The 23,414-nt window shown below is 56.1% G+C and overlaps 3 protein-coding genes across 3 annotated transcripts; all 3 read right to left on the reverse strand.

Moving 5' to 3' along the window:
• Positions 1 to 616: 616 nt before the first annotated feature.
• BZA05DRAFT_396686 (glycosyl hydrolase family 47-domain-containing protein) lies at positions 617 to 4,130 on the reverse strand. The gene is made up of 3 exons (XM_051483559.1): positions 2,144 to 4,130; positions 1,155 to 2,088; positions 617 to 1,099 (listed from the first exon to the last, which is right to left on the reverse strand). Exons 1-3 carry the CDS (start codon positions 3,950 to 3,952, stop codon positions 966 to 968), a joined length of 2,877 nt encoding a protein of 958 aa, XP_051339550.1. The 5' UTR covers positions 3,953 to 4,130; the 3' UTR covers positions 617 to 965.
• Positions 4,131 to 4,483: 353 nt separating this feature from the next.
• On the reverse strand, positions 4,484 to 5,188 carry BZA05DRAFT_418391 (uncharacterized protein; the record flags this gene model as incomplete). Its single annotated transcript, XM_051485515.1, has 1 exon — positions 4,484 to 5,188. One exon carries the CDS (start codon positions 5,186 to 5,188, stop codon positions 4,484 to 4,486), a length of 705 nt encoding a protein of 234 aa, XP_051339551.1.
• A 13,818-nt stretch (positions 5,189 to 19,006) lies between these two features.
• BZA05DRAFT_473662 (glycosyl hydrolase family 61-domain-containing protein) lies at positions 19,007 to 22,255 on the reverse strand (the record flags this gene model as incomplete). The annotated part of the gene is made up of 2 exons (XM_051488079.1): positions 19,007 to 20,367; positions 22,163 to 22,255. The coding sequence occupies 2 exons, from the start codon at positions 22,253 to 22,255 to the stop codon at positions 19,171 to 19,173; spliced, it is 1,290 nt and encodes a 429-aa protein (XP_051339552.1). The 3' UTR covers positions 19,007 to 19,170.
• Between the last annotated feature and the right edge of the window lie 1,159 nt (positions 22,256 to 23,414).

Raw genomic sequence — 23,414 nt, forward strand, 5'->3', positions numbered from 1 at the left:
ACGCGCGCGAGAATATCCGTTGCCGCAGCCCGCTGCCCTTCTGCGCGAGCGACGCATACCCCATCATTCCTATCTCCACCACCGGTCCCGTCACGTCGGATTTGCCAACGCCGAGCGTGTACAGCTGCTGCGAGAGGACGAGGCATGGTAGTAGGAGGAGGGGGAGGTGGGAGGGCCGCATTTTCGATATGGAGTGAGAATATCAATGTCAACGGCGAAGGCGGGCGGGCCAGGAGGACTTTATATCCGGAATCCGGATAGCTAAGCTGTAGGTACTAGGTATGTATGATATGTAGGGCGGATGTACCCCTGCCGAACGGGAGTGTAACTATCACTCTGCACAGTGCACACCCATGGTCGGTCTCATGACGTACGTCCCTACATAGAGTAGATACGCACGTAGCCGCGGGGGCCCGGGGGGTCGCATGATTTGCTGGTGGCAGTTATCAGATTGCGACGTGCGGATTTATCTCTCCACGCGACCAATAAGCACTCAAAATAGGGAAAAGACATATCCTTACTTCGCGAGTGGCCGCGTGGAGATATTAAATTTTCCTACACTCCTGCCTCCTGCGGAATTTTGGAGAGTGGATACCGAGATCGATGGTTACATCAACTCGGTACCATAGAGTGGGTTTGTCCCTCCTGTTGAACGTATTCAAGACAGTGTCACGATCATATCGAAAGAAAGAAATGGTATCCCGTATATTCATACCCACCAACCCCACCAACCCCATCAACCCCACCAACACATCCGACCTCAGTCCCTCCCAAAGCCATACAGAACGGTGCAAAAAACAAGGGAGAAAATAACATCAACCGTAACGAAGTAGTGTATGAGCCCCAAAATTCTCAGCGGGCAACCAAGTTGAACATACTGCAAAAAGGGGAGGGAATCGCCGCATCCATAAACAAAAAACGAAACGTTCACCGCACATCAACCAAACAGGGTGTCAAAATACACATCAAGTAGTCGTTTTCTTGCCGCGCTTCCCGTAGTCTGCCCGGCGGAACGGGTGCGCCTCCGTGTTCAGGACGTACTCGTCGAGATCTACGAGTGAGGGCTCGGAGAAGAGCAAGTAGTAGTATTTAAGGGTTTCTGTTCACGTCGTCAGTGTCTTGTTCGCCGAATAGGTGGGCAAGGATGTACGCACCGCCAAACCAAAAGCTCTCCATCGAATTCAACCAGTCCCAGTCGATACTGTTGGGATCCAACGAGACGTCGGCGACCGCGCTTGCAGGTCCCTTTCCGCCGCCTTCGACGCCGACGGCATTGATGACATGCTCCCACATGTTCCAACCCTTATCGGCCCACGCCTTATCCGCAGAGATGCGGTACATGTACCAGACGCTCTCGATGGCCTCGGGGCGGAGGATGTACCTCCTGTCGCCAATGCTCAGGTATCCGTCCGGAAGATCATCGGCCGCGATGATGGCTTCGGCGTAGTCTCTCGCGGTTTTGGGCTCCTCCTCGGAGTAGATTGGTGGGCTGCGCTTTCCAGGCTGATGGACGGGAGTGGGATCGTCCACATCGGCGGCAGGCGGAGGCACGGCTGCATCGGGATTTTCCTTCTCTTCGGTCACATCTTCCGTTGCTCTCGCTGGGACGTCCTTTCCACCCACGAGGATGGCCTCGGGCGACGTATGCCCGTACTCGGGCTCGTTCTGCACCTTGACGAACTCCTCCGATGGCTCGAGCTGCTGGACCCACGCGTCGCGAGAGTAGACGCAGTTGGTCTTGTCCTCGCACGCCATGACGCGGAACGATTCAGCCATCACGCCGCTGCGCATCGAGTCGTAGGCCCAGACACAGCCGTCCGTCAACTTCGAGCCGACTTCGAGGTCCTTGGGGCGGTCCAGTGCCATAGCGCCCATGGCGAACATACCGCCAGCGAAGCAGGCCAGATGCGAAGATTCCGTCTCGAATGAGCGGTGTCCACCGATGCGCTTGACGTTGACTTTGCCGGCGAGAAGGATATCCGGGTTGCCGGGAGCACGCGGGCGGTAGGTGAGTTCCGTCGCAGCGATGTCCGCAAACTTGGAGTACATCCTGTTGTATTGCTCGTGTCCACCGATCAACAAGTATTGCTGTTCAACTGTTAGCCATCCCCGCCCCATCACCAGGGGATAGGAGCTCACGAACCTTTAACAGATACTCGTACAGACTGTCGATCATGGCTCCAAGACCGTACGTGTCCTCCCTCCCGAGGTGTGGTGATGCCAGCCCCTGTCCCTGGTCCTCGCAGTCCTTCTGGGGCGCCTTCTTCGTGGGATTCAACTGTTGCCTCCCAATCTCGGACGATCTTCCGGTAGGCTTTTCCTCCTCCTCCTCCTCCTCCTCGACCTCGACGCCGGCACCGGGGGCAACATTCTCCCGCTTGGCGTGGTGGATGGGCGCATCCGCGGCATCAACGGCGACCGGCGGAGGCTGCACCGCAGCTTCGGACGCCGCCTTGTGGGGGATGGGTTTCTCCACCACTGGGTGGACTTCCTTTCCGGTGCCTCCTACGACTCCAGCAACCTGTAGAGGCCTTTCGACGTCGAGCTCGGCAGGCTCGGTCTCCGACTTGACCGCCACTGGGGTGACTTCCTTTCCGGTCCCGCCTACGACTCCCGCAACCTTGAGAGGCCTTTCGACGGCAAGCTTGGCAGGCTCGATAGGCTCGGTCTCCTTCGTTGCGGCCGGCGCAGCCTTGGTAGTGGTGGTAGTGGGGACCTTTTTATAGCTGATGCGCTTGCATCCACTAGCGTCGATGTAGAGCGGAAACAGGCCAGGGAATGACGTCTTGTCCTGATACTCCTCCAACGCATCTGTAATCCTCGCCACGGCGTCGTAGTACGTTTCGTTCCCGGTGATCTGTGCCAGCCGCGTAAACTCCATGGACAACGATCCCAACTCTGCCGCGACGGAACGACCATCGGCTCTAGGATGCCTCAGGAGATCCCTCTCCCGCCATCCGAAAGCCAACAGCGGCATGCGGTTAGGCGTGTCGAAGGTACCCATCAGCACGTTCGCCAGCTCCACCGCCTTGTCGAGCAACACCTTGTACTCAGGATCGTGTCCGGTGAGATCGTACGCGGCGACGAGACCGCCGAGGTAACGGATCACCGTCTCGAACACCCGCATCTTGCGCATAGTGGTGGTGGTGAAATCAATCTTCGCGACGTAGCTCACCGCCTCCTTGAAGTCCTCCTTCAAATCCATGATCCACAGCGTATCCAGCGCGTCGACCAGCGTCGCACCCCATCCGCCGAAAGGATCCTTGAAGGTGCTCGATACGGGGACGAGCTCGTCGTGGGGGATGGCATGGACACGGTACGCGTTCCAAGAGACGAGGAAGGCATCCTTGACCGACTTCTGCCTCGCGAGCCGAGTCTTCTTGTCCTTCTCGCTTTCCGTTGGGAACTGAGCTTGGATCTGCGGGATCGCTGCAGCAGCCGCGGGAGGGATCTTGATCAACGACGACGGGAGCGGGTAGTGCGGTTTCGGGAAAGTGTAGTGTTCCTCGAGCTCGGGCAACGAGTGCTGATCTGCCGGTTCACCGTGCGAGTGTGTCCCAGGTTGCGCGGGCCTGTCTGGGATCGTCTTGGGCGCGGGGGTTGCTGTGGCAGTCGTTTCCGCTGGGACCTCGACCGTTGGCTTCGGCTGTTCGACTTTCTCCTTCTCCTTCTCCTTCTCCTTCTCCTTCTCTCCCACTGCTTCGGGGACGGTGACGGTGCCCTGGTGAGGGGGTTGGTTCACCGGGTCGGTCTTGACCTCTGGGATTGTGGGGGGAGGAGGGATGACGTGCTCATGCACTACTAAGGGAGTGTGGTCTTTCAAATGGTCGGGCGTGAAGCGACTCGTCGAGGATGTCGATCGGAGAGACGCGAATTGGTACAGTCCGACGATGAGGAAGATGGCGACCGCGATAGGCACTCGGTGCCGCCGGAGACGCATGAGGGACATCATGATTGAATGGGGATCCGTTGAGCACGGTTGCCCAGGGGGTCTGAGTGGAACGTGCCCAGAAACTAACGCTGGGGCGATGTGGGGTGCGGGGTTGGGGGGTCCTTGGTAAGGTGGTTTCGAGCACTGGGGAGAAAGGAAGAAAGGGGCAGCGAGGTCGTGGACGTGGTCGTGGGAGCTGCGGTCCGGATAAGGTTGCGGGCTAGCCGAGTGGCCCCGATCGAGCGAAGCGGCCATGACTAAGCCGGCAGGCCATGCCGAGAGCGTCGGAAGAATCACTCCACAGGCTGTCACTCGAGGTACCGTTGTACCTGCGTATTTGCAAGGCACGTGGCATGTAGATGTAGCTACGGCACGTTTCACAGAGTGGCGATTGAGATAGGTAGTAGACCAGTCATCAATGAGCGTCACCGGAGAGGAAGAATGTGTATTTTCTACCTCGAACGACTGAATATACAAGTAGTACCAAATTACCAATGTGATCAATCGCAGTAAACACAATGATTTTTTTGCACTTCTCCCATTCTGCATCCTTCACTCGCACCCGCCGTACATCTCCCTGAGCTTGGGCTCCTTCTCGCCCAGCTGACACACCGTCCTCCAGGCACCTCTGGAGTACGGAAGATTGAAGACATCAGTCCCGTTGACGCCCTCCTGCTTCTCTAGCAAGAAGTCGATCACGCCCCTCTCCTCGTCGTCCTCCGACATAGTCTGCAGCCCGTTCGCCTCGTTGTTGCCGAGACTCAACGCCGCCTCGACCACGGGCTCCATCTCTGCGCCCACGGCCATTCTCCTTCCATCGCACGTGTTGATGCCAAAGTACCAGAACCTCAGACTGGCAGGCAGATAGTCGTTACCGCTGCCACTATCCCGATCGACGAAGCATTTATTGATGACGTTGTTGAGCTTATCCTCGAGCAGCGCGCATTCCACCATGACGTTGTTGTTCTCGGCGGTGACGAACGCAGCAACGCAGAAAGTGCCGCCCCACCGCACGCTGAGCAGCCCGCCGCGGTAGATGAATTTCCGCCCGCGGTTGTTCAGGCAGCTCGCGTACGCGAGCAGCTTGTCGCGCGCGCCCTGCGCGCACCACTCTTCGCTCGACCCGCACGACTGCTCGCATGTCGCCTGGGTCTGGCGCGCCTGCAGGGTGGCGGGTATCCGAACGGCGGCGCCGGTGACGCTGGCGACGCTGGCGATCAGTACGATGAGGAGGGCGACGAGGCGGAGAAGAGCCATGGTGTGACCGGTGCGAAGTGAACGATTCAAAACACAGGAGGGAAATTATGGTTACTGGTTATTCGGTTGGAAGTAAGTGAAAAATTGCTGGTTACAGATCAACGAGAGTGGATAGGTGCGATGGGGGAATGTGCGATGTGGGATGGGGGCCACTGCCGATTGAGGGATGGATGGACAGTGGCTTTATACAGCTCAGCTGTTGCCGTAAGTTATCATCGACTCGCTTCTGGCCCTCATTGGAGGATGGACGGCGGTCTGCTCATCCCAGCGCTTCCTTTGGCAGCTACAGACAGGCGTTAGGGACTTGGAGTACACACCGTCACCCATCACCATTACCACCCCACCTCCGCACTTTGTCTTCACACGTCCTTCCCTTCGTCCCCTGTGATCCCGGACGGAATCATGCCGTGTGCATCCATCCCGACGACAGAGCTCCCAGGCAACCAGGCAGAAGTTAGCGCGAACTCGAGTGGCGGGAATTTCCCGGTTGCAGTAAGGGCTCGGCGGCCACCCATTCCTGGTGCGTACACTCATGATTGCGTTCGACAGACATGTTTTTAGGTAGGTCCTCTCGACTCTCAAGTCTCGTCTCGAGTCGACGAAGGATCTGGGATTCACATGCACCTATTCCTGTTGGCGGGGGAAGAGGGGAGGAAAGGGTGAACTCCAGGGGGAGAGCCCAGGCACACGGCCAGGACCACGACGACCACGAACGATCAAAACAACAAGGCCAAGGACCCGGAAGGGGTTTCCTTTGTCGCACGAATTTCTTTACAAAACTGAGCACGGAGATAGGGAAGGAGGGTGGCAGGCGGCCGGGTGGAGGATTTTCTTTGTTAGGTTTTTGCTTTCTGCTTTGCGTACTTGTTTCTGTTTTGCTTCTGGTTGTTGTACTTCCTTTCTTTATCTGCCATAGCCTTAGGGCTCCAAGCTGTATGAACAATGAATAAATAAATAAATAAATGCACCTATTCCTGTAGCCCGCACCACTCGTCCGCATGCTCGCGAGTAGTCGCTATACCTGAAACCAAACCCGGGTCCGGGTCGCACTCGATATAGGCCTCGATGTATCATATATCTGGAGTAGGTCATAGTAAGAAAGTATGATCCCCGCTGTGCCACGCGCGGGTACCCGCCTTTCACCAACCCAACCTTCCTTCCGCCGCTGAAACTCACGATTCACCAAGCATCATAGCCGCACCGCACCGCACCACACCCGCACATGTGTGGCGACGACGGGACCGGAGAAATCACCGTGGATAAAAATACGAGTGACAGGCTACAGCCAGCTACAGTTACGCACGGTGGAATGTCCGGTTGTCCGTCCACCTCCATTCCTCGCTATTCCGCTCGGTCGGCTGGATGACCGCATCCCTAGTGCTAGGATTGAGACGGAACCGTCTTCCTAAGGATCGACCGGTACGGCAGGTGTTGTGGTTGTTGTGGTTTGTGTGTCGCCTAACTGAGCACTCGAGGGAACGCTCGTCCCACGACACCGAGCAGTGGAGTGAGGGAAGCCTCGTCCCATATGGGTACATACGGCACACCGTCGCCCAAGTTCCGAATCGAGTCAGATTGATCTTCGAGGTAGAGTACACACATCCTACACATGCTTTGTGTATTCCACTGACACGTCGAACCAGCCATAACCAATCGGCAAGCCCTCGATGAATCACGCGCGATGATTGGCGGACTGGATTTCTACGTCAGCGGAGAAAGGTCGTTCCAGCCCGCTGGTTGGCCAGCGGTTTCCGCACGCCCCCGGGGGGCGCGGCCAATAGCGACTCGGAGAAGCCACTTCGCTCCCACGATTGACGCGCTGCTGGGAATTTCAGCCAGCCTCTCACGAAGTTTGTTTCTACCCTTGTCGGGCTGAGTACTCTTCCTATCGGAAGATCGAGGCAAGGAGTGGGCCACCGATCCGAACACCACCAGCGGGATGCCATTGCGTCTGGGCAGTGGTGGCTCGACGAGGCATCTGCCATCTGCATCTACGCGGCTTTTCTTAGATGCCAATCAACTCCATACTTACCATCGCACTAAACACCACTCCTGCATCCGCGATAGCCGCTAGGTAGGGGCCTTGTTCAGCTGACGACCATGGTACACATATCTATCTGGGTATGCCCTAGCGCGGATCCGATATTGGAGATGGGTCTACCGTCTTACCACGCACTGTGGCGCGGGCCTTTATCGAGAGCAGCACTCCACCGTACGGGTACATCATAATCGTTTTATGATCACCGAGCCCTCTTGAGGCCACACGTGCCACCCGTGCCATGCTAGCACATATGATACGATACATATCCCCGTGAACTCCCCAACGATCATCCAACCTCCCGTCGATGAGAGTGGGCAGTGGCCACCATCCGTCTCTCCCACCGATGACGTTTATCATAAATCTGACCAGCTGCCCTCTCCCCTCTCCCTCCCTTCCCTCGCTCCCCGCATTCTTCTTTTCCCCCGCTCACCACCATAGGCCTCCGCTCCTATCCACCCACCCACCCACATCAATCCTGCTTACTTACATATGATAGTAGAAGTACCTGCTTCCTACCATTCCGATTCATCCGGTTCATCCGATCCATCCGACATCGTTCCGGCCGATGAATATGACTTCGCTCAAGTCAGTGATTAGCGAGTCTAGGGTACATGATGAACATTCCCACATACCAAGATGTATCTACCTACTCGACGGTGCTCTGTCTGTCTGTACCGGTTTTCCCGTCGCCTCAAGCGTCATCCCCCCCTTACGCGTCGACTCGGGACATAGTGGGCATGGGCACACGATCGAAAGGGAAAGGGAAAGGGCAGTATCTATCTATCTATCTATCTATCTATCTATCTATCTTGCCGGCTGGCTGGCGAGAAACCGGTCTACCTTCAAAGTCCACCCCCCTCCGACCTCGGGAGCCCGAGCCCGCCAGAACCGATCGATCAGCAAACTCAGCCCTCCCCATCATCCTCTCCAACCCTCCCTCTTCCCCCGTCCCCCCCGCCTCCATTCCACGTCAACAGCCAACGTCATAGGCTTCAGCGACCACACATAGAACTCCCCCAGCACCTCCTTCCCCGCCACCCCCACCTTCCCCACCTCCCCCCCATCTAGCCCCTCGCCGTACAGAAACACCCCCACCCGTCTTGGAAATAACACGCGGACTACGCTGCGGACCACGATCCGGACTACGCTGCGGACCACCCCTCCCCGGACAACCCCGCCCCCGCCCCCGCCCCCGCCGCTTCCAGTGATGAGGAATATGCACGCGTATGATACGTATGATACTGCTATGCTGGGAAGGGTGATGAGTAGCAGTGTGCTCAGCCAGATGAATAGCAGCAGGAGCGAGGTGAGGATGGTCGTGAAGAGGATTGTGGAGAGGTGGGTTGGTTGCATTTTGGTTTGTGTGTGGTATATGGTATTATGGAATATGTGGGGCAGGAGGAGGGGGAAGCGGGTGTGTGGGGGGGAAGAGAGAAGAGAATGTGGGCCGGGAGGAAGGGGGTTCGGGATGAACTAAGTAGTGGGGGTGGTTCATGATGCAGATAGGTGGGTTGGGTATGTGGAAGGGACTTCACACGAAAACTTTCGATGCGATTGAACCGTGAATACCTGCGATCACGATCCATCCAGCCTGTGTCACTCGAGCTGGCTCAAGTCGGGACTCGGGACTAACATTCCAACCTAGACTCCAGTGTCACAGCCGAGGCGGATAGCAGGGAAAGCCACATCGGGCTGCTCGGTGAAAGTCGAGTCGGACAGTGGCGTGGAAACGGGGGGGTGTACGGGTAGATATTGCCATGATCTAGACAGGTCGCATGCAATCAATGATTAAACAAGAAGACTCCCAAGTCACAAAACTCACAACCAGCTGGTCGTGGCACAGTGGTATGTGTCAGTGCATATCCCCTCTCAAGTCCCGATCCGTCAGTATCAATTTACCGTCACATACCTACGACCTTGCTACTGTAGACTACGGTATGTCGACTTTTACGAGCGTTTTTGCACTTGGAGGGTTAGGGGTTGTTTGCTGGGAACGAGTGAGATAAAGTCAAGCACCATGAGCACTATGAGCCTTACTTTACTCGGCTGGCCGCTGGGCCGAAGGTACGATACTCTATACCGGGTGAACCGTGAACGAAAGAGCCGAGACGTTTGTCAGTTCTGTGCGTAAGAACACTGAAGTCATTAAAGTTTGATTCTCACTCCTCGTTCCTGCGAGTCCCCACTGCATGAGGTCCTGACTCCTGAGAAGTAAAGAGTTCTTGAACTCGACGGCATCGAAATCTCTTCCCGCATCGCCAGTCCGAAATCCACAATCGTGTCGGAGTCCCGCACTCAGCCCCCCTAGACAGTGAACAGTGGACAGGTGCTTGCAATAGTGGCCGGGTTCAAGGCTTCGGTTTCCGTCCTGACAGCTCCTCGTCGATCGCGACGTGCATGGTAGACCTTGAAGATGAAGATGAAGATGAAACCGCGTCGAGTTGACTCGACTCGGCTCGACTCGGCTCGACTTTGATGTGTCGGTATCTATCGATATCAATCCCAATCCTACCGAAGTCGTCTGGGAGATGTCACTCGCCCTCTCCCTCTCCTCGCCACTCTCTCGTGCGCTATGTTCTCTAGCGGGCCAGAACTAGTCTAGTCAGTCGGTGTGGAGTCGCAGCACTTGGACCACGGCACGGCCTAGTTAGCCAAGCTGCTAAGGACTTGGTTCCTTGGTTATCTAATCCGAGAAGAATCAGATTCCGCAGGGGGAGTCCCTGAAGAGCTCAAGGGGTCGTCCTCTGTTACGTAGGAACTAGTATCCTCCGTCGCGATCCTTCATCTTCTTCATATTCTTCATCGTTGACATCCCCAGACGCCGGAGTAAGGGGCATCCCGAAGGAAGGAACGGCGACGGCGATGGGCGTTGACGGTTGGTTGACGGTCGGTTGGGTGTTGCTTTATACGCAGGCAATGTGCATGCTGCATGCACTTTGGTTCCGTGAGCAAGCTTGACCTGCGTCCGTCCCCCGCATCGATGCATGCGCGCGCGATGGTTGGATTCGAATCAAAGTGAAGGAAGTGGATTGGAAGTGAAGGCGGGAAGGCGTGAAGGCGGGAAGGCGCTGGAGAATCGTGGAGGTGAGGAGCTTCACGTCGGTCGGTGGATAGGCACATCGCGGGGGGGGGGGGGGCGGGAGACCGTTCATCGTCATCATCATCATCCAACGTTTCCCTTCACTTTCCCCTCGGCTTCCTTCATCTCCATCAGGCAGCTTCCTTGTTTCGTTTCGTTTCTTTTTTTTTCCTGCAGATTAAAGCTGCGCGGAAATGTGCATAAGCGAGTCCTCTCTTGTCCTCTCGGTTCGCCCCTCGAGTCTCGACTAATCCCGGAGTCGCCTACCTCGAAGGCGGATTACAATTTAACAATTTCGACAATTTTACAGCTTCCAGCTTAGTTACAGCCGTCGCGGCGGACGTGGAGAGAGGGTGAACACAGCTAGAGCTCTTTAGGAGGGAGATGGTCGAATGAAATGATGGATGGGACGGGGCAGAGTCGTGAAGGAGGTGGAGGTGGAGGACGAAGAGGAGAACGAACGAATAACGAATCAAGAAAGGAACCCCCGGTCCTCCTCTTCCAACATCCAACCAAATTCCTCTCTACCCTCCTACTCCTTCTCCCCGTTCTTCTCCTCCCATTCTCACTACCACCACTCTTCCTCCTCTTCCCTCCTTTCGCTCGTTCTCCACCATTCCTCACACTCTTTTACCCCCCTCCCCCTTTCTTACTCCTTGAGATCGCATTCCGCCTCGACGCTCTTTATTGAAGCCGAAAACCCCCCACCCCCCCCTACCACACCATCTTCCTCCCCTAATCTCACTGTCCACCCCATCTCCTCCCTTCCCTCCCCTTGTTCGGTCTATGCAGGTACACCCCACGACTACCAGTTCCGACAGCTAGAATCCATAGCTCTCGACGCGACACCTGTCACCACCCGAACGAAAGACCACAAAGAACGATCACAAAGAAGAACCGCCATGTTTTTCTGCTGCAACAAATCGAGCGCGAAAGCGGACAGCGCCGACACCCGGGAGCTCCCGAGCGACACCGACGCCGAGAAGCGGCTGTCCGCCGCGACGCTGCAGAACGTCGCTCCCTCGGCAGTGGCCGACTCTCACAACACCAACACCAACGATGTCAGGCCACCGATCGAAGCCTCGCCTCCCCCGCCCCCGACAGAGACGATGGACTACGCGCGTGCGCGCCGCGAGGCTGAGGAGCGTGAGCTCGACCGGGTGAGGTCCGAGATCTCGGGGCTGTCGATGGTGCGCGAGGAGCGGGAGTCGGGCGCGTTGCGGTTGAGCATGGGTGCTATCGGTTCCGCGGAGAAGGAGAAGGGGTTCCTCGGGCTGCCCATGAGCCCCGGATTGTCGTCGCCGAGGCTGAGCGAGCAGAAGGAGGCGCAGGATGAGGATGATTGGGCCCGCGTCGTCATGGAGAGCGTTAGCAGGGCTGGCAGCACTTATGAGGGCGATAAGAGTCGGCCGGTCACGCCGGAGGTCAGAATCGAGCCGCCGGAGCAGGACGTGCCCGACAGTGTGCCTTCGTCGCCGATCAGGGAGAAGGCGGTGGAGGAGCCGAAGGAGGTGGTTAATGAGCAGGAGGTGAAGGAGGAGAAGAAGGAGGAGATCGTGATGAAGGAGGTCGAGGTCAGGGATGATGCCTCGATCTACATCACTTCGGAGGCGGCCGCCGCGTTCATCAACTACAACTTTGAGACTCTCCCTCCCGTGCCGTCCATCCACGAGCAAGAGCCCGAACAGGAGGAGGAGAATGTCGTCGAGCCCGAGCGCGCACAGACCCCCAAGCCGCCGATGACTCCCGTTCAGGATGAGCACACTTCGCTGTACATCACTCCCGACGCTGCTGCCTCGTTCATGAACTACGATGCTTCCCTGGCACCGCCCACTCCCGCTGCATCCTTCAGCGGTGAGGGTAACGATGCTCCCAAGCGCATCTCCGCCCCCGTCCGATGCCCGTCCCCCGCCCCCTCGTTCGCCATCAGCGATTACGAGTCCGACATCCGCAACTCGAAGCGTGCCTCGACCCTGTCCACCATCTCGACCATCGCCCAGGCCGCCGCCTCGGCCGCCATCGAGCGTCACTCGATCGCCGGCAACCGCATGAGCAGCCTGAGCACGTACTCGACCGCATCCTTCTACTCGACCCGGCCCTCGTCCCCTGCACCCCCGACTAACAACCGTCTCTCGCTCCTCCGCTGTGCATCGCCCACCCCCTCGCGCCCCGACACTGCCAAGACCAACTCTTCCAAGAAGTCGAACGCCCACCTGCTGCCCTACCTGTCCCCCCTGACCGCCCAGCTTCTACCCCGCCTCGACAAGCTGCTCTCGACCACGTCGATCCTCTCGGCCTACAGCCGCTGGGAGACGGCCATGAGCCTCCGCCGCGAGGTTCGCGCCTTCGTCGCCTCGGGTGTCGACGACTTCCTCGACGAGGATGGCGAGATCGAGAACGATGCCGGTCTGCGCAAGGCAGTCGACGCCTTCCTCGCACGCGGACAGCGTGTCCAGGACGCCGCCGTCAACGATGGTGACGACTCCATGAACGATCCCCGTATGTCCGGAAAGGGCTTTGGTGATGTCCGCGCTTTCTGGGCCGGCGACAACGATGCGAGGAACAGCCTCACTGCTGTGTAGTGATGTGACGTGATGTGACTGTGATTGTGTCTGCCCCCCTCTCTCTCGAATCTCTTTTTGTCTATATTCCGCCCATCTACCTGTTTCTTGCTCGGTGATCGTTTTTTGGTGTGGTTCTTCGTCCCTTTCCCCTTCCCTTCTACAAGCGTAGATCGGATGGGCACAATGATATGCCTTATTCCCCCCTTCCTCATTTGAATTTGAATTTTTTACTTCTCGTGCAAAGAGGCGTTTTATTTAATCTAGTTTTAGTTTTTGTGTTTCCGTCTCCCGTCGCTGTGTCGTTTCCTTTTTTTTTCTTTCTTTTTTTTCTTAACGTTCGTTCTAGCTATACCTACCCTACCTACTAGGAGCTGTACCTATGTGCTTACTTGGTTGTTTGATCTGCTGTGTGGTTGTTTGATGTGTGTGGTGTGGTGTGGTGTGGTGTGCGGTGTGGTGGGTGTGGGGTGTTGCAATTGCGTTGACGACGTTGAATGATATGCAATTGACTTGATTGAACTTGGATTGATAGGGTTGATTTGACTTGATTGAAATTGACTTGGCTTGATTGACTTGGATTGAACTTGACTTGATTGGATCGATTTGACTTGAGTTGACTTGAGTTGACTTGACTTCATTGATTTGATGGGCGGTTTCGATGAGGGGTACCAATGTGGGCTTCGATGGGCTCTCATGACCGGAGTGTGGGCGTGTAAACATTGGGATCACTCGGAAATCGTCGGGTACTGGTAAATGTAAAGTGATAAGACAAGCGTGTGCCCACTGCCACCGTTGGAATTCCTTCCACCGAAGCACCAGCCTACGGTACCCCCCGCGAGCTTGGATTGGGTTGGTGGGGATTGTGGGATTGTGGGATTGTGGGATTGTGGGGGATCGACGGGGAGCATTCCGTGGCCTACAGCGGGAATGTTTACTCCGCCGAAGTGGCATGGCAGTCAACATTCCAGCTGGAACGAAACAACGATGATCAGATAAGCTCAATTAAGCTACACAAACTCATGAAACTGTAAGGTTACTGGTATCCATGCTCCCACTCGTGCCGAACGAGGCACGAGTGACGACTGCCCAGGGCGCCGGGAAGTGGGAAGTGGGAACTACATTCCTCGCCGCAGTGCCGCACAACCGAATCGCGATCCACAGAGCTGGAACTGGGCGGAGATGGTATTGAACAGAGTTGGGAACAATCATCCACCAGTACCACTCGCCCGAGTTCGCGACGACTTTTGAGTCTCGCCGGGTGTGTGGGTGCCGAGTTCCAAGTATCAACTTGGTCTCGAGTAGGTCCCGAGTATTCAAATTCAATACCTATTGGCCCTTGGGGAAGATGACTTCTACACTTTGAGAAACAACAAACGCTGCCAGCCTGCCGGAAGGCCGAACTTCGAAGCAGCATGCATTCCAGCATGTACATACTAAAGGAGTGGTCGACGACGTCTCAACGCTGAAGGGTCATCGCAGTACTGTCTACTGTCCGTGTTTGTCCACCGTCGGCCGTGAGCGGAGCCGTAAGGATACAACACGTCCATGACTCTGTGTTTGGGAAGTTGGAAAAATCGTGAGCTTGGAGCGAATGCTCTCGCGGACGTCGTGGCTGGTACATAGCCTGGCAATAGCTCCTGCGCGGTGGCAGTGGTAGGGACTACCCCGGCTATGGACCGTGCATGAAAAGTGGAGGGAGTGAGTGAATGATGATCTGGTAGGTATTTCCGTCACGAACGCTCCATCTACATGATACAAATCGGCAATCCACACTAGACCCCACGGAACTAGCGTGCTTGACCGTGCTATATACGCACGTGACAGTTTCCCCCAGCGCAAGTTTCCGCCGCCCTCGAAAGCGTTGCTCAACAATTGCAACAAGAAATGAAATGAAAATAAAAGAAAAGAAAAGTGAAGCTACGAGCCGGTGGCTTCGTCAACAAATCAAATACATAGTACAATCAACACTACAGCTTAACTACGTTCAACGACTGCGTCCTTCTCCTTCAATAGCTTGTCAGCCCTGTGCCGTGCACGCCTTTCCTCTAGACGGTGGGCTCGCCTTTCCAACCGAAGACGGGCTCGGTTAGCCGCTTTGTTGGCTTTGCTATCCCCTGTGCCCTGCGAGGGTTGGTGGGGTATGTTGGACTGACAGAGCTGGACTTGCAGAAGGGAGGGCGAGGGGTTGAGACTCGGTTCCTCTCGCAAGCTCCGCGAATGACAACGGTAGCTGAGGGTGAGGCTGGCTGTCCGGTTGGTCAAGTTGGCCAATGCTTGTGTAGTGAAGCTGGCCCGGGGTAGTGTGTTGGGAGGTGGAGAATTCCAAGTAGTCCCGTCGGGAGGCGTCCAAGGCGTTGCAAAGAAGACGACCGACTTGCAGGATAGCTTGGTCTCCCCCGTTGATCGATGACTTAGGGAGCTGCTGGGACGAGTTCGAAGCTATAAGGAGCCGCTAGTATGAGTACGAAGCTGTATGATGAGGGAGAAAAGGGCACCGCGTCTAGAGATGCGACTACGCAAGTGACGATTGGGATTGAGCTGGCTGGGTAACTTACGGTTCTGTTGAATGTCGCGAGGCGGATTCTTCTCCTACTTGGCGGGCATGGCCTGAGCTGGAGAGGAGGTAACGACGAGGTTACCAGCTGGTACCGAAGCACCGGGGGTGAGCTCGGCCATTTTTGAGGACTAATTGAATTGATTTGAGAAAAAGGGAAAGAAAGAAAAGCTATTTGTGGCCTTCAGGTGGAGAACCTCGAGTACGGTACCTCCGCGATGATGGATGGCGGACGAGGAGTAGAAGAAAAGAAAACAACCGGTCAACAAATAAAACAAGAGCTCCTCGAACGTTGAGACCACTGTATGCGGTCTAGCCCAGTCGGCGAAAATTGGCCGCTCGTATGGCTCCCGTGCCCGCTCTCAGCTCCCCCTGTACCTGTCATCAACTCCTCCTAAACCCGCTCTCAACTCGAACAATAGCACCCCTGTCCGTCTGCGATCACGCCCCCGACCGAGTTGGTCTCACCGAGTCCCGTACCAGTCACCACATCTTGGCACTCGGTCTCACTCAGGTCTGCAACTTCGGATACAAACGGCACTACCAAGCCGCCATTTGAGCTGAGTATCACAGTACGAAAGGCGGAAGTGACTCTTGTGTGGTTTGGTAAGGAAGCTCGACCGATGGTGGGGCAGAACCCGCTCGTTGTTGTTGCCAACTGTCATGGCTATGGACCGCGCGTGCACGAAAAACGAAGTGAGTGAGAGAATAATGATGATCTATTTGTGTCACAAGCGCTCCATCTAAGGTTGGTCTCGCTCCCGAAGCTTATAGATAGCTACGTCACGCTGCACTCCACGTGACTAGCTTGCTGATTCGTGATACGCACGTGACCGCGGCCGTCCGGCGCCGGTTCGCAGCTGCATCGGACAGCTTGGAAGCTGTGGAGCGATAAATATTTTCTTTCAAAATTGACCGAAATGACCGGTGGATGGTGGTAGACATATAGTACATACAATTGGCGGTATCGAGTCTGAGATTCCGTGAGATTCCTGGAAAGGAAGGAAGGTGATCTGGAAGTCTCGAGGGTGCCGAATAGGTAACTTGGTGGAATGCTCGGTGGTGAATACTATATCCAGTCGTTGGACATGTAGTTGAATAAGTACGGTCGGCTTGTCATGGAGCCGTGGTCTGCCAATCTTCGCCTTTCTTCGCTTTTCCTGCGGGGCTGTAGCCATTCAAGATTTGATGATTAATAATCAGCTATTCGTCGTCGCGGGCATAGATGGCAGGTAGATACGCTCCTCGTACCACTTTATAAGCATCGAATTGATGTATCCAGCACGGAAAAAACCCCGCGTGGTCTAGTCGTTTAGGCCACGCAATCAGCGAGGGGAGCTGACGGAAAGGTCCCAGTTCAACCTCGATAAAACGACCTGTCTATTCAGCTCTTGGGGTTTTCAAGCCACCCGCCGGGGGTGGTGACGGTTTTTGTTTTTGTCATTGTTTTTGGCAAGACAGGTGGAGCACAGTATATCACTCGGTATAAGGATGTCACGGGATGGAGTCCTCAGCCTTATGTACGATCTTCGACTCCGAGTCGCAACGTCGGGCCAGGTGCTGGGGAACAGTAAGATCTCGCTAGGCCGTACGCATGAAATAAGGTATTGGTACTCTGCTGGGGCGGGTATAGGGAAGTTGTCGGCGTGTGGAGTGGGAGGACACCGGGCGTGAGAATATATTACTCCGCGATATATCAGGCGCGGCGACTTGTGTCCGGATGGCAGGCCGTGGGAGCACGTGTGCAGCGAGCAGTGATTGCGAGCCTCGCTCGAGTATGAGCGGAATTTCTTGAGATGGCGGGATCCCGGGGACCTGTGCCGATGAGTGGTTACCACTGACGAGTACAGCGATCACCTCCCATCCATACAACTTCGATTCTGGACGAGCCGACTACAGCTATACAGCTACAACTATACATTGTAATCGATATATGGTCGATATACGCAATAAACAAGCTTATTTCGACCGGCAGAGGGAGGGCCAGGCGGGCCGCCGGAGGCCCGGGAAACAAACCGGCCGGCGGCCGATATTAACATATTAACGGAGAATCGCTGCGGAGGACGAGTAATCTGCTGTATACTTAAGTACACTACGCCGTACATAAAGCACAGCTAAATCCCTTCGGGTCCCCCAACGTTGGAGCTCTTTGAGAGTCACGAATCGGCATTGCACACCAACCAGAAACGTCAAACGAGACCAACGGACTTGGAAACACGGATATCACCAACGAACACGGATCTTCGAAGGGCCCGTTGAGTGAGCTGCAGAGCAGAGATACTAGCCGCCACGGAAATAGCGAGAAAGAGAAAGCCGCCTCCGACGATCGGGTCACCCCCTCAGTGCACGCCGACGGGATCACGCTCGATGATCGACAGCTCGTTCGCATCGATACAGCGCATGCACGCATGCACGAGTGCTCACGTTCCCTCCTCGAGAGTCGACCGACCCAAACCCGACGGACCTATGATAGAGTACCGCCGACCAGCGCCATCCCAGCACAGGATATCACTCGCCTCTCTCACCAACGGGCATATTATCCGGCCTCCCATGGCACGCCGGCGATCCGGTCTTTCCACGCCGCCCGATCCCTGCCCCCGCGGAGCTCAGGCCCGAGATCCCGTTGTCCCGAAATCTCGCCTGGCGCCGCGTATCAGAATGATTGGGGGGTTCTTACTACACCGTTCTATACCCACACGCTACCGCGGAATTTGTCCTCCAGCTGCCAGCCACTCTAGCGGTACTCTACCTGTCACGCCCGGGCTCGGAGTACTCTAAAGGATGCGGAGTCCGGATACGGTGGTGCAGGTGCAGTAGGTACGTAACTATGAGCGAGCGAGTGTTGAATGGCGGGTACGGACGGACGGACGGCATTACGAGGTGACGCATTACTATAAGTGCTGTACTATAGTTTCCACTCGGAATCGAGATGGAGGTAGCAGCAGAAAGATGTTCGTGCACGCTCGCCCGCGGGAGGGGGGAGAAAGCACAGGAGCAACAATTCTTCACGGCAGCTTGGAATCCTGGGATTCGCAGTCACTCGGATTTGAAGATGGGTGTTGCGCAGCGGCAGCAACAGTCCGAGCAAAGAGGGTCCGCCCGTCACCGGGAGTGCTAAGGCTAATGGTTCACCGAAGAAAAGTGGTACATACTACTGGCTGAACGAACGCCGAAGCCGGCGCGGACTTTGAGCAAGTGTTCGACATACCTAGTCCACCCGTCCTGAGCCTCGGACTTGACTGGACTGTATCTTGGCAGTCCGCCCGAAGGCGGTGCTCGGACAGACTAGTCCAAGATAAATCGAGGCCAGGACGGACTGCAGTCCGCACCCAGTCCACGAAATGCATGGACTAGACGAACTGCTTTTACGCAGTCCGTCCTAATGGCCGGACTGGACCGGATATTGGCAGTCTGTCCAGTCCGGACTACAGCACGGACCGGACTATGTCTCTGCTTTGAAAATGACGAGCTGGACTCAGAACCTCCTCGGAAGACTGCCGGAAGCCACTGTGCTATCCTTATCGCGGACGGAATAGGTTCAAATCACTGATTCACTGCAGCCATCCGAGTTTATAGGTAAGGAAGCAATATATAGATTATCGCCACACGATCAAACATTATTTACACAAAACAACAACCAACCATGCAAGTAATGCAACACACCGATCTATCCTCCCATCCAGCGGGCAAAGGAAACACGACCCCCCCTTTTCAACTCCTACCACAAGACTACCTCACGGACACTTAAAGAGTGTAGCAAGTGGTCCTCTGGACCTCGCACATGGAGAAGTCGACGGCACCTCCCTTGGCGCTCTGCTGGCTGCGGATGCACTCGTTGACGGCATCGAGACACTCGTTGACGGTCTGGGACGCGTTCTTGGCGGTGGTAGCGGCAGCGGCAGCAGTAGTGGTGCCACGGGTGAGGGTAAGAAGAGTGGTCGCCGCGGTGGTGGCAACGGGAGCCGCGGTCGCAGCGACGGTGGTGGCAGCGGTGATGGTGGGCTTGGCGATGGAAGTGGTCGCAGCGGTGGGGACAGCGGTGGTGGTGGGCACCTCAGCGTAGGCAGTGGTGGCGGGCTCCTCGACGACGGCGGTGGTGGTGGCCTCAACGGCAGCGGTGGTAGTGGGCTCCTCGACAACGGCAGCGGAGGTAGTCGGGACGACAGCAGCGCTGGTGGTGGAGCGCTCAGCGGCGGCAGAGGTGGTGATGGGATCAGCGACACTCGCGCCTCCGGTGTACACGGCCGGGCCGGGAATTGTGTAGGTGGTCAAGCCGTTGTAGATGTCGACCTCGATACCGGGGTCAGTGGCCGAGTACGCACCGGGGAAGTTGACGCCGGTCGGGGCAGCGGATCCACCACCAGTGATGACGAGGTTGGCACACATGGGGTAGAACTGGGCGCCGCCCACGGTTCCGGCGGAATGGAGAGCCAATATCTCGTGGCGGAGCATGTAGTTGCCCGCAGCGATGTCTGACGGAAGGGTCACAGTCCACTTGTTGCCAGCGGCGATGAGCGTGTCGGACGCCCAGGTGGTGCCGTCGTATCCGGCCTCGTCGATCTTAAAGAAATCGAGGGTGGTGGGATCAGCGGCAGAGCAGTCTCCATTGCAGTTCGCGAGGTAGGTCATCACGGGTCCCTTGTGGGAATCCGGCCACGTGGTCCAGGCGAACTCGACCTCGGCGCCGGCGGCGACGGTGGCGGAGATGGGCGCAGCGGTGGCGGCCTTGTTGCAGACGATGTCGCTGGAGCTGACATCCTCGACGGGGCCGTTACCGGCGGTGGGGAAAGACCAGACGATACGCTCGGGAGTGGGGGTTGTGTAAGGGTCCTGGTAAGGCAGGTAGCCGCTGTATACAGTGCCACCGATGGTAAGCTCGTTGACGATTCCGTGGGCGGCCGAGAGGGCAGCGGCGCCGAGGGCGGCGAGGATGATGGACTGCTGCATTTTTGGAAGGGAAGATTTAAAAGAAGGATTGACTGAAAGTGACAGTCTTCGGTGTGATCAACACGAGAGAATGATGGATATGCGGACGGAATGAATGTTACGAAGCTATCAAAGCTTGCAAAGGGAAAGAATGAAGGAAGATGGAAAGGACGAGTGATCGGTGGTGGTGAAGAAGGAAGGAACATCTCCAACCTCGAAGGTACCGAGTCGTACTTATACTGGTACTTCGTATTCTCCCCTTCTCTCCTATTACCTCTCCGTCATCATCACTTCTGCCTCTTAACCGGTGCGCAAGGCGAATAGATTGTAACTGAAGTCAGTGCACCGTCAAGACCGTCAGTGGTTTCATGTATTCTTCCGTCGCTTCCTGGAGCGGGCATCTACGCCCCCGGAGGGCACATGCCAGTGAACTGTCAGTGTCCATCTCTCTACCCGATGGGACTCTTTTCCCTTCCGCCGGGTTGATGTAAGCGGCATGGTCGTCTGTAGTAGATTGAGGAACACACGTCCCCCTACTTGGCAGCGATATTAACCGCCTGATATAATTCCCTGGTTTGAATTCCCTAGTTTGCCTTGTCAGATCACATATAACATCGAGCGCGCGCATACGGAGGGGAACTGTACGCCTCCTTCCCTCTCGATCGGTACGAATGTACATACACGGCCGCAACTTTAGTATGTAGAGTACGCAGGTACCCGCCCAGCCAACTCGGAGCTCCACAAGCGTCAAACATCATTTTTCCCGTATGCAACTCCAGCTGCTCTTTAGCCAGAATCAATCGCCTGCTTTCCATTTCCACCTCCCCTGGTTATGTACCCTCGCGACCCGCGGGCTTGCACGCCTGAATCCCAACCCGTTCCGAATTGATTGCCTAGCCGCGTGGTCGGACTCGGTACGTTCCGCATGGGGAGTGCTCGGGAGTCGGGATTACTTTGTTGCGGAAAGGGGCGGCCGGTGAGTCGCCAGTTGGGGTTCTTCCGGGATTGCAGGGGTGGGCATCGCGGCGGCGGGCTGCCAAGAGGTGAGGTCTGCTCAACGTGAAACGCGCTCGGTAGCGGAAGAGAGGGGCTCATGGGGTCGTAACTAGTGCGGCCGGGAGAAACGGAACTTGGGTAAATGCACGAACACTGGTGGCCGACGATGCCGATCGTGGGGGGTTCCGAGTCGCCGCTTTGGCTCGAGACTTGGGTCGGCCCGTTAGGTTGGCTTTCGATGGATTTCCCAGGTTCCGACCACGATCGCAGCTGGCCGACGCGCAACTAAGGCCCATACAGTCTTCGATTTCCAATTGAGAGCTGATGGAGGTAAGTCTGTAGTTGAGGTTGTTTTTCGCATGCGCGCTGGACAGTGTGGGAGAAAGGAAAGAAGAAGAAGAAGAAGCGGAGGCCGCGATGTGGAACCCGTCCGGCATTGAAAATGTAGGCTCACGAGCATGCGAAAATACCAGCAATATTAATGTCTGCTGGCAGGCCGCGATGCTCCGGGACATCAACTTTTGTCTCGTAAGCGCGCTTTGGCGATCCGGCGGCTACTTAGATCGACCGGTCAATCACACTTGACTAGAAATTGCCGACCAGCGACTAATTTGGTCCGCACCTAGACGACAGACATTTCCTTCAAGAAGTAGTACTAACTCGTCTCGGACACATGAAGGGAGGGTCAATCCAGCTACCGACGACATGTGTAGATGCTCTCAGTACCCCCCAAAATAATGACAAAGACCGACAATCCACACATGAACTTCAACCTTCACGTCGTCAAAGGCTCGAGAAACCAACTCCGACCGACCACCCCGACCGCCGTAACAGAGATCATGATGGTGTCCGTGAACCTAACGAGGAGCAGTACTCGGACCAGAATGCCTATCCGCGCATGCGGCATCTCCGGAAGGAATTTGTCCGATATCGCCGCTGTATAGATACCATCTCTGCCGTTGCTGCTTCGGTCCGCCAGAAGCATGCTCAGATTCCGACGTTGATGGGTACGGTTGCCGTAGTGGGTTGAATGACACGGGCAACAGCTGTAGGTAGGAAGGTGATGGGTATTCCGCAGGGTTGTTCGATACCCAGGTCTCTGCGGTCCGTGCAAGGTGGACGAGCCGTGCGTTACATAGTTATAGCCGTTCTCACACGTAATAATGTATCTAGTGGTGGCTTATCACTGCCCACTGAAGAGCCGTGGATGCCGTCGCTCGGCGTGCCATCAAACCGTCAACGCACCGAGAAGTGACCTATCCGAGAAGGGCGTAAGGTGATGGCCACCTCGGCCCGTACAGTGCAACCTCAACGAAGTGCCGCGCGAGGGTGACCGTCTCCATTAAGTATTGACGACGGCATCTAGGCAAACGTTGGTTTTGTGAGGGCTCTTTCGCCAATACCTCTCCAGGCGGGAAAGCGGCGGGTCAAGAGGAGGAGAACACACAAGGAGAAAGAGGAGGTAGCGGTTGATCGTCTATTGTGTAGATGATGAAGACAGAGAGAGAAGGCCTTTCACGTTCGCTCCCTCCCGGCTAGCTATCCTTCTCATGATCCACACTAACTACATTCGCTTCCTCTCGCCGCCGACAGCTCATCCGTCACTGCCTCCTCTCGTCGGCAGCTTTTCCATCACCCCGGCACAACGTCTCGCATCGCAGGTTGAGGGAAACTACACTCCAACCCTCCGACTACCGACTCTATTTCATCCGCACACCTCACCTGTTGCCGTTGGTATAAAATTTAAGAACACCATCACGTTTATCAGGAACACGAATGTGTCATCAATCTACACTACAGTCAATTCGTGATTCACACATTGTTTGTACCCTAGAGAGCCCGCCGCCCCATCTTCCAGTCTTGATCCGTCTGCATATCGGTTTACCTCCTGTGCAGGCGTGTCACGTGATACACCGAGTGATACGCCGAGTGATATCTCACTAGTGCTCCTTCCGTCACCCCCAAAACAAAAACCATCACCACCCCCGGCGGGTGGCTTGGAAACCCCAAGAGCTGAATAGAAAGGTCGTTTCACCGAGGTTGAACCGGGACCTTTGCGTCAGCTC

The sequence above is a fragment of the Tricharina praecox genome (genome assembly GCF_024521635.1).
Source record: "Tricharina praecox strain CBS 144465 chromosome Unknown BZA05scaffold_11, whole genome shotgun sequence".
In the NCBI taxonomy this organism is placed as follows: domain Eukaryota; kingdom Fungi; phylum Ascomycota; class Pezizomycetes; order Pezizales; family Pyronemataceae; genus Tricharina; species Tricharina praecox.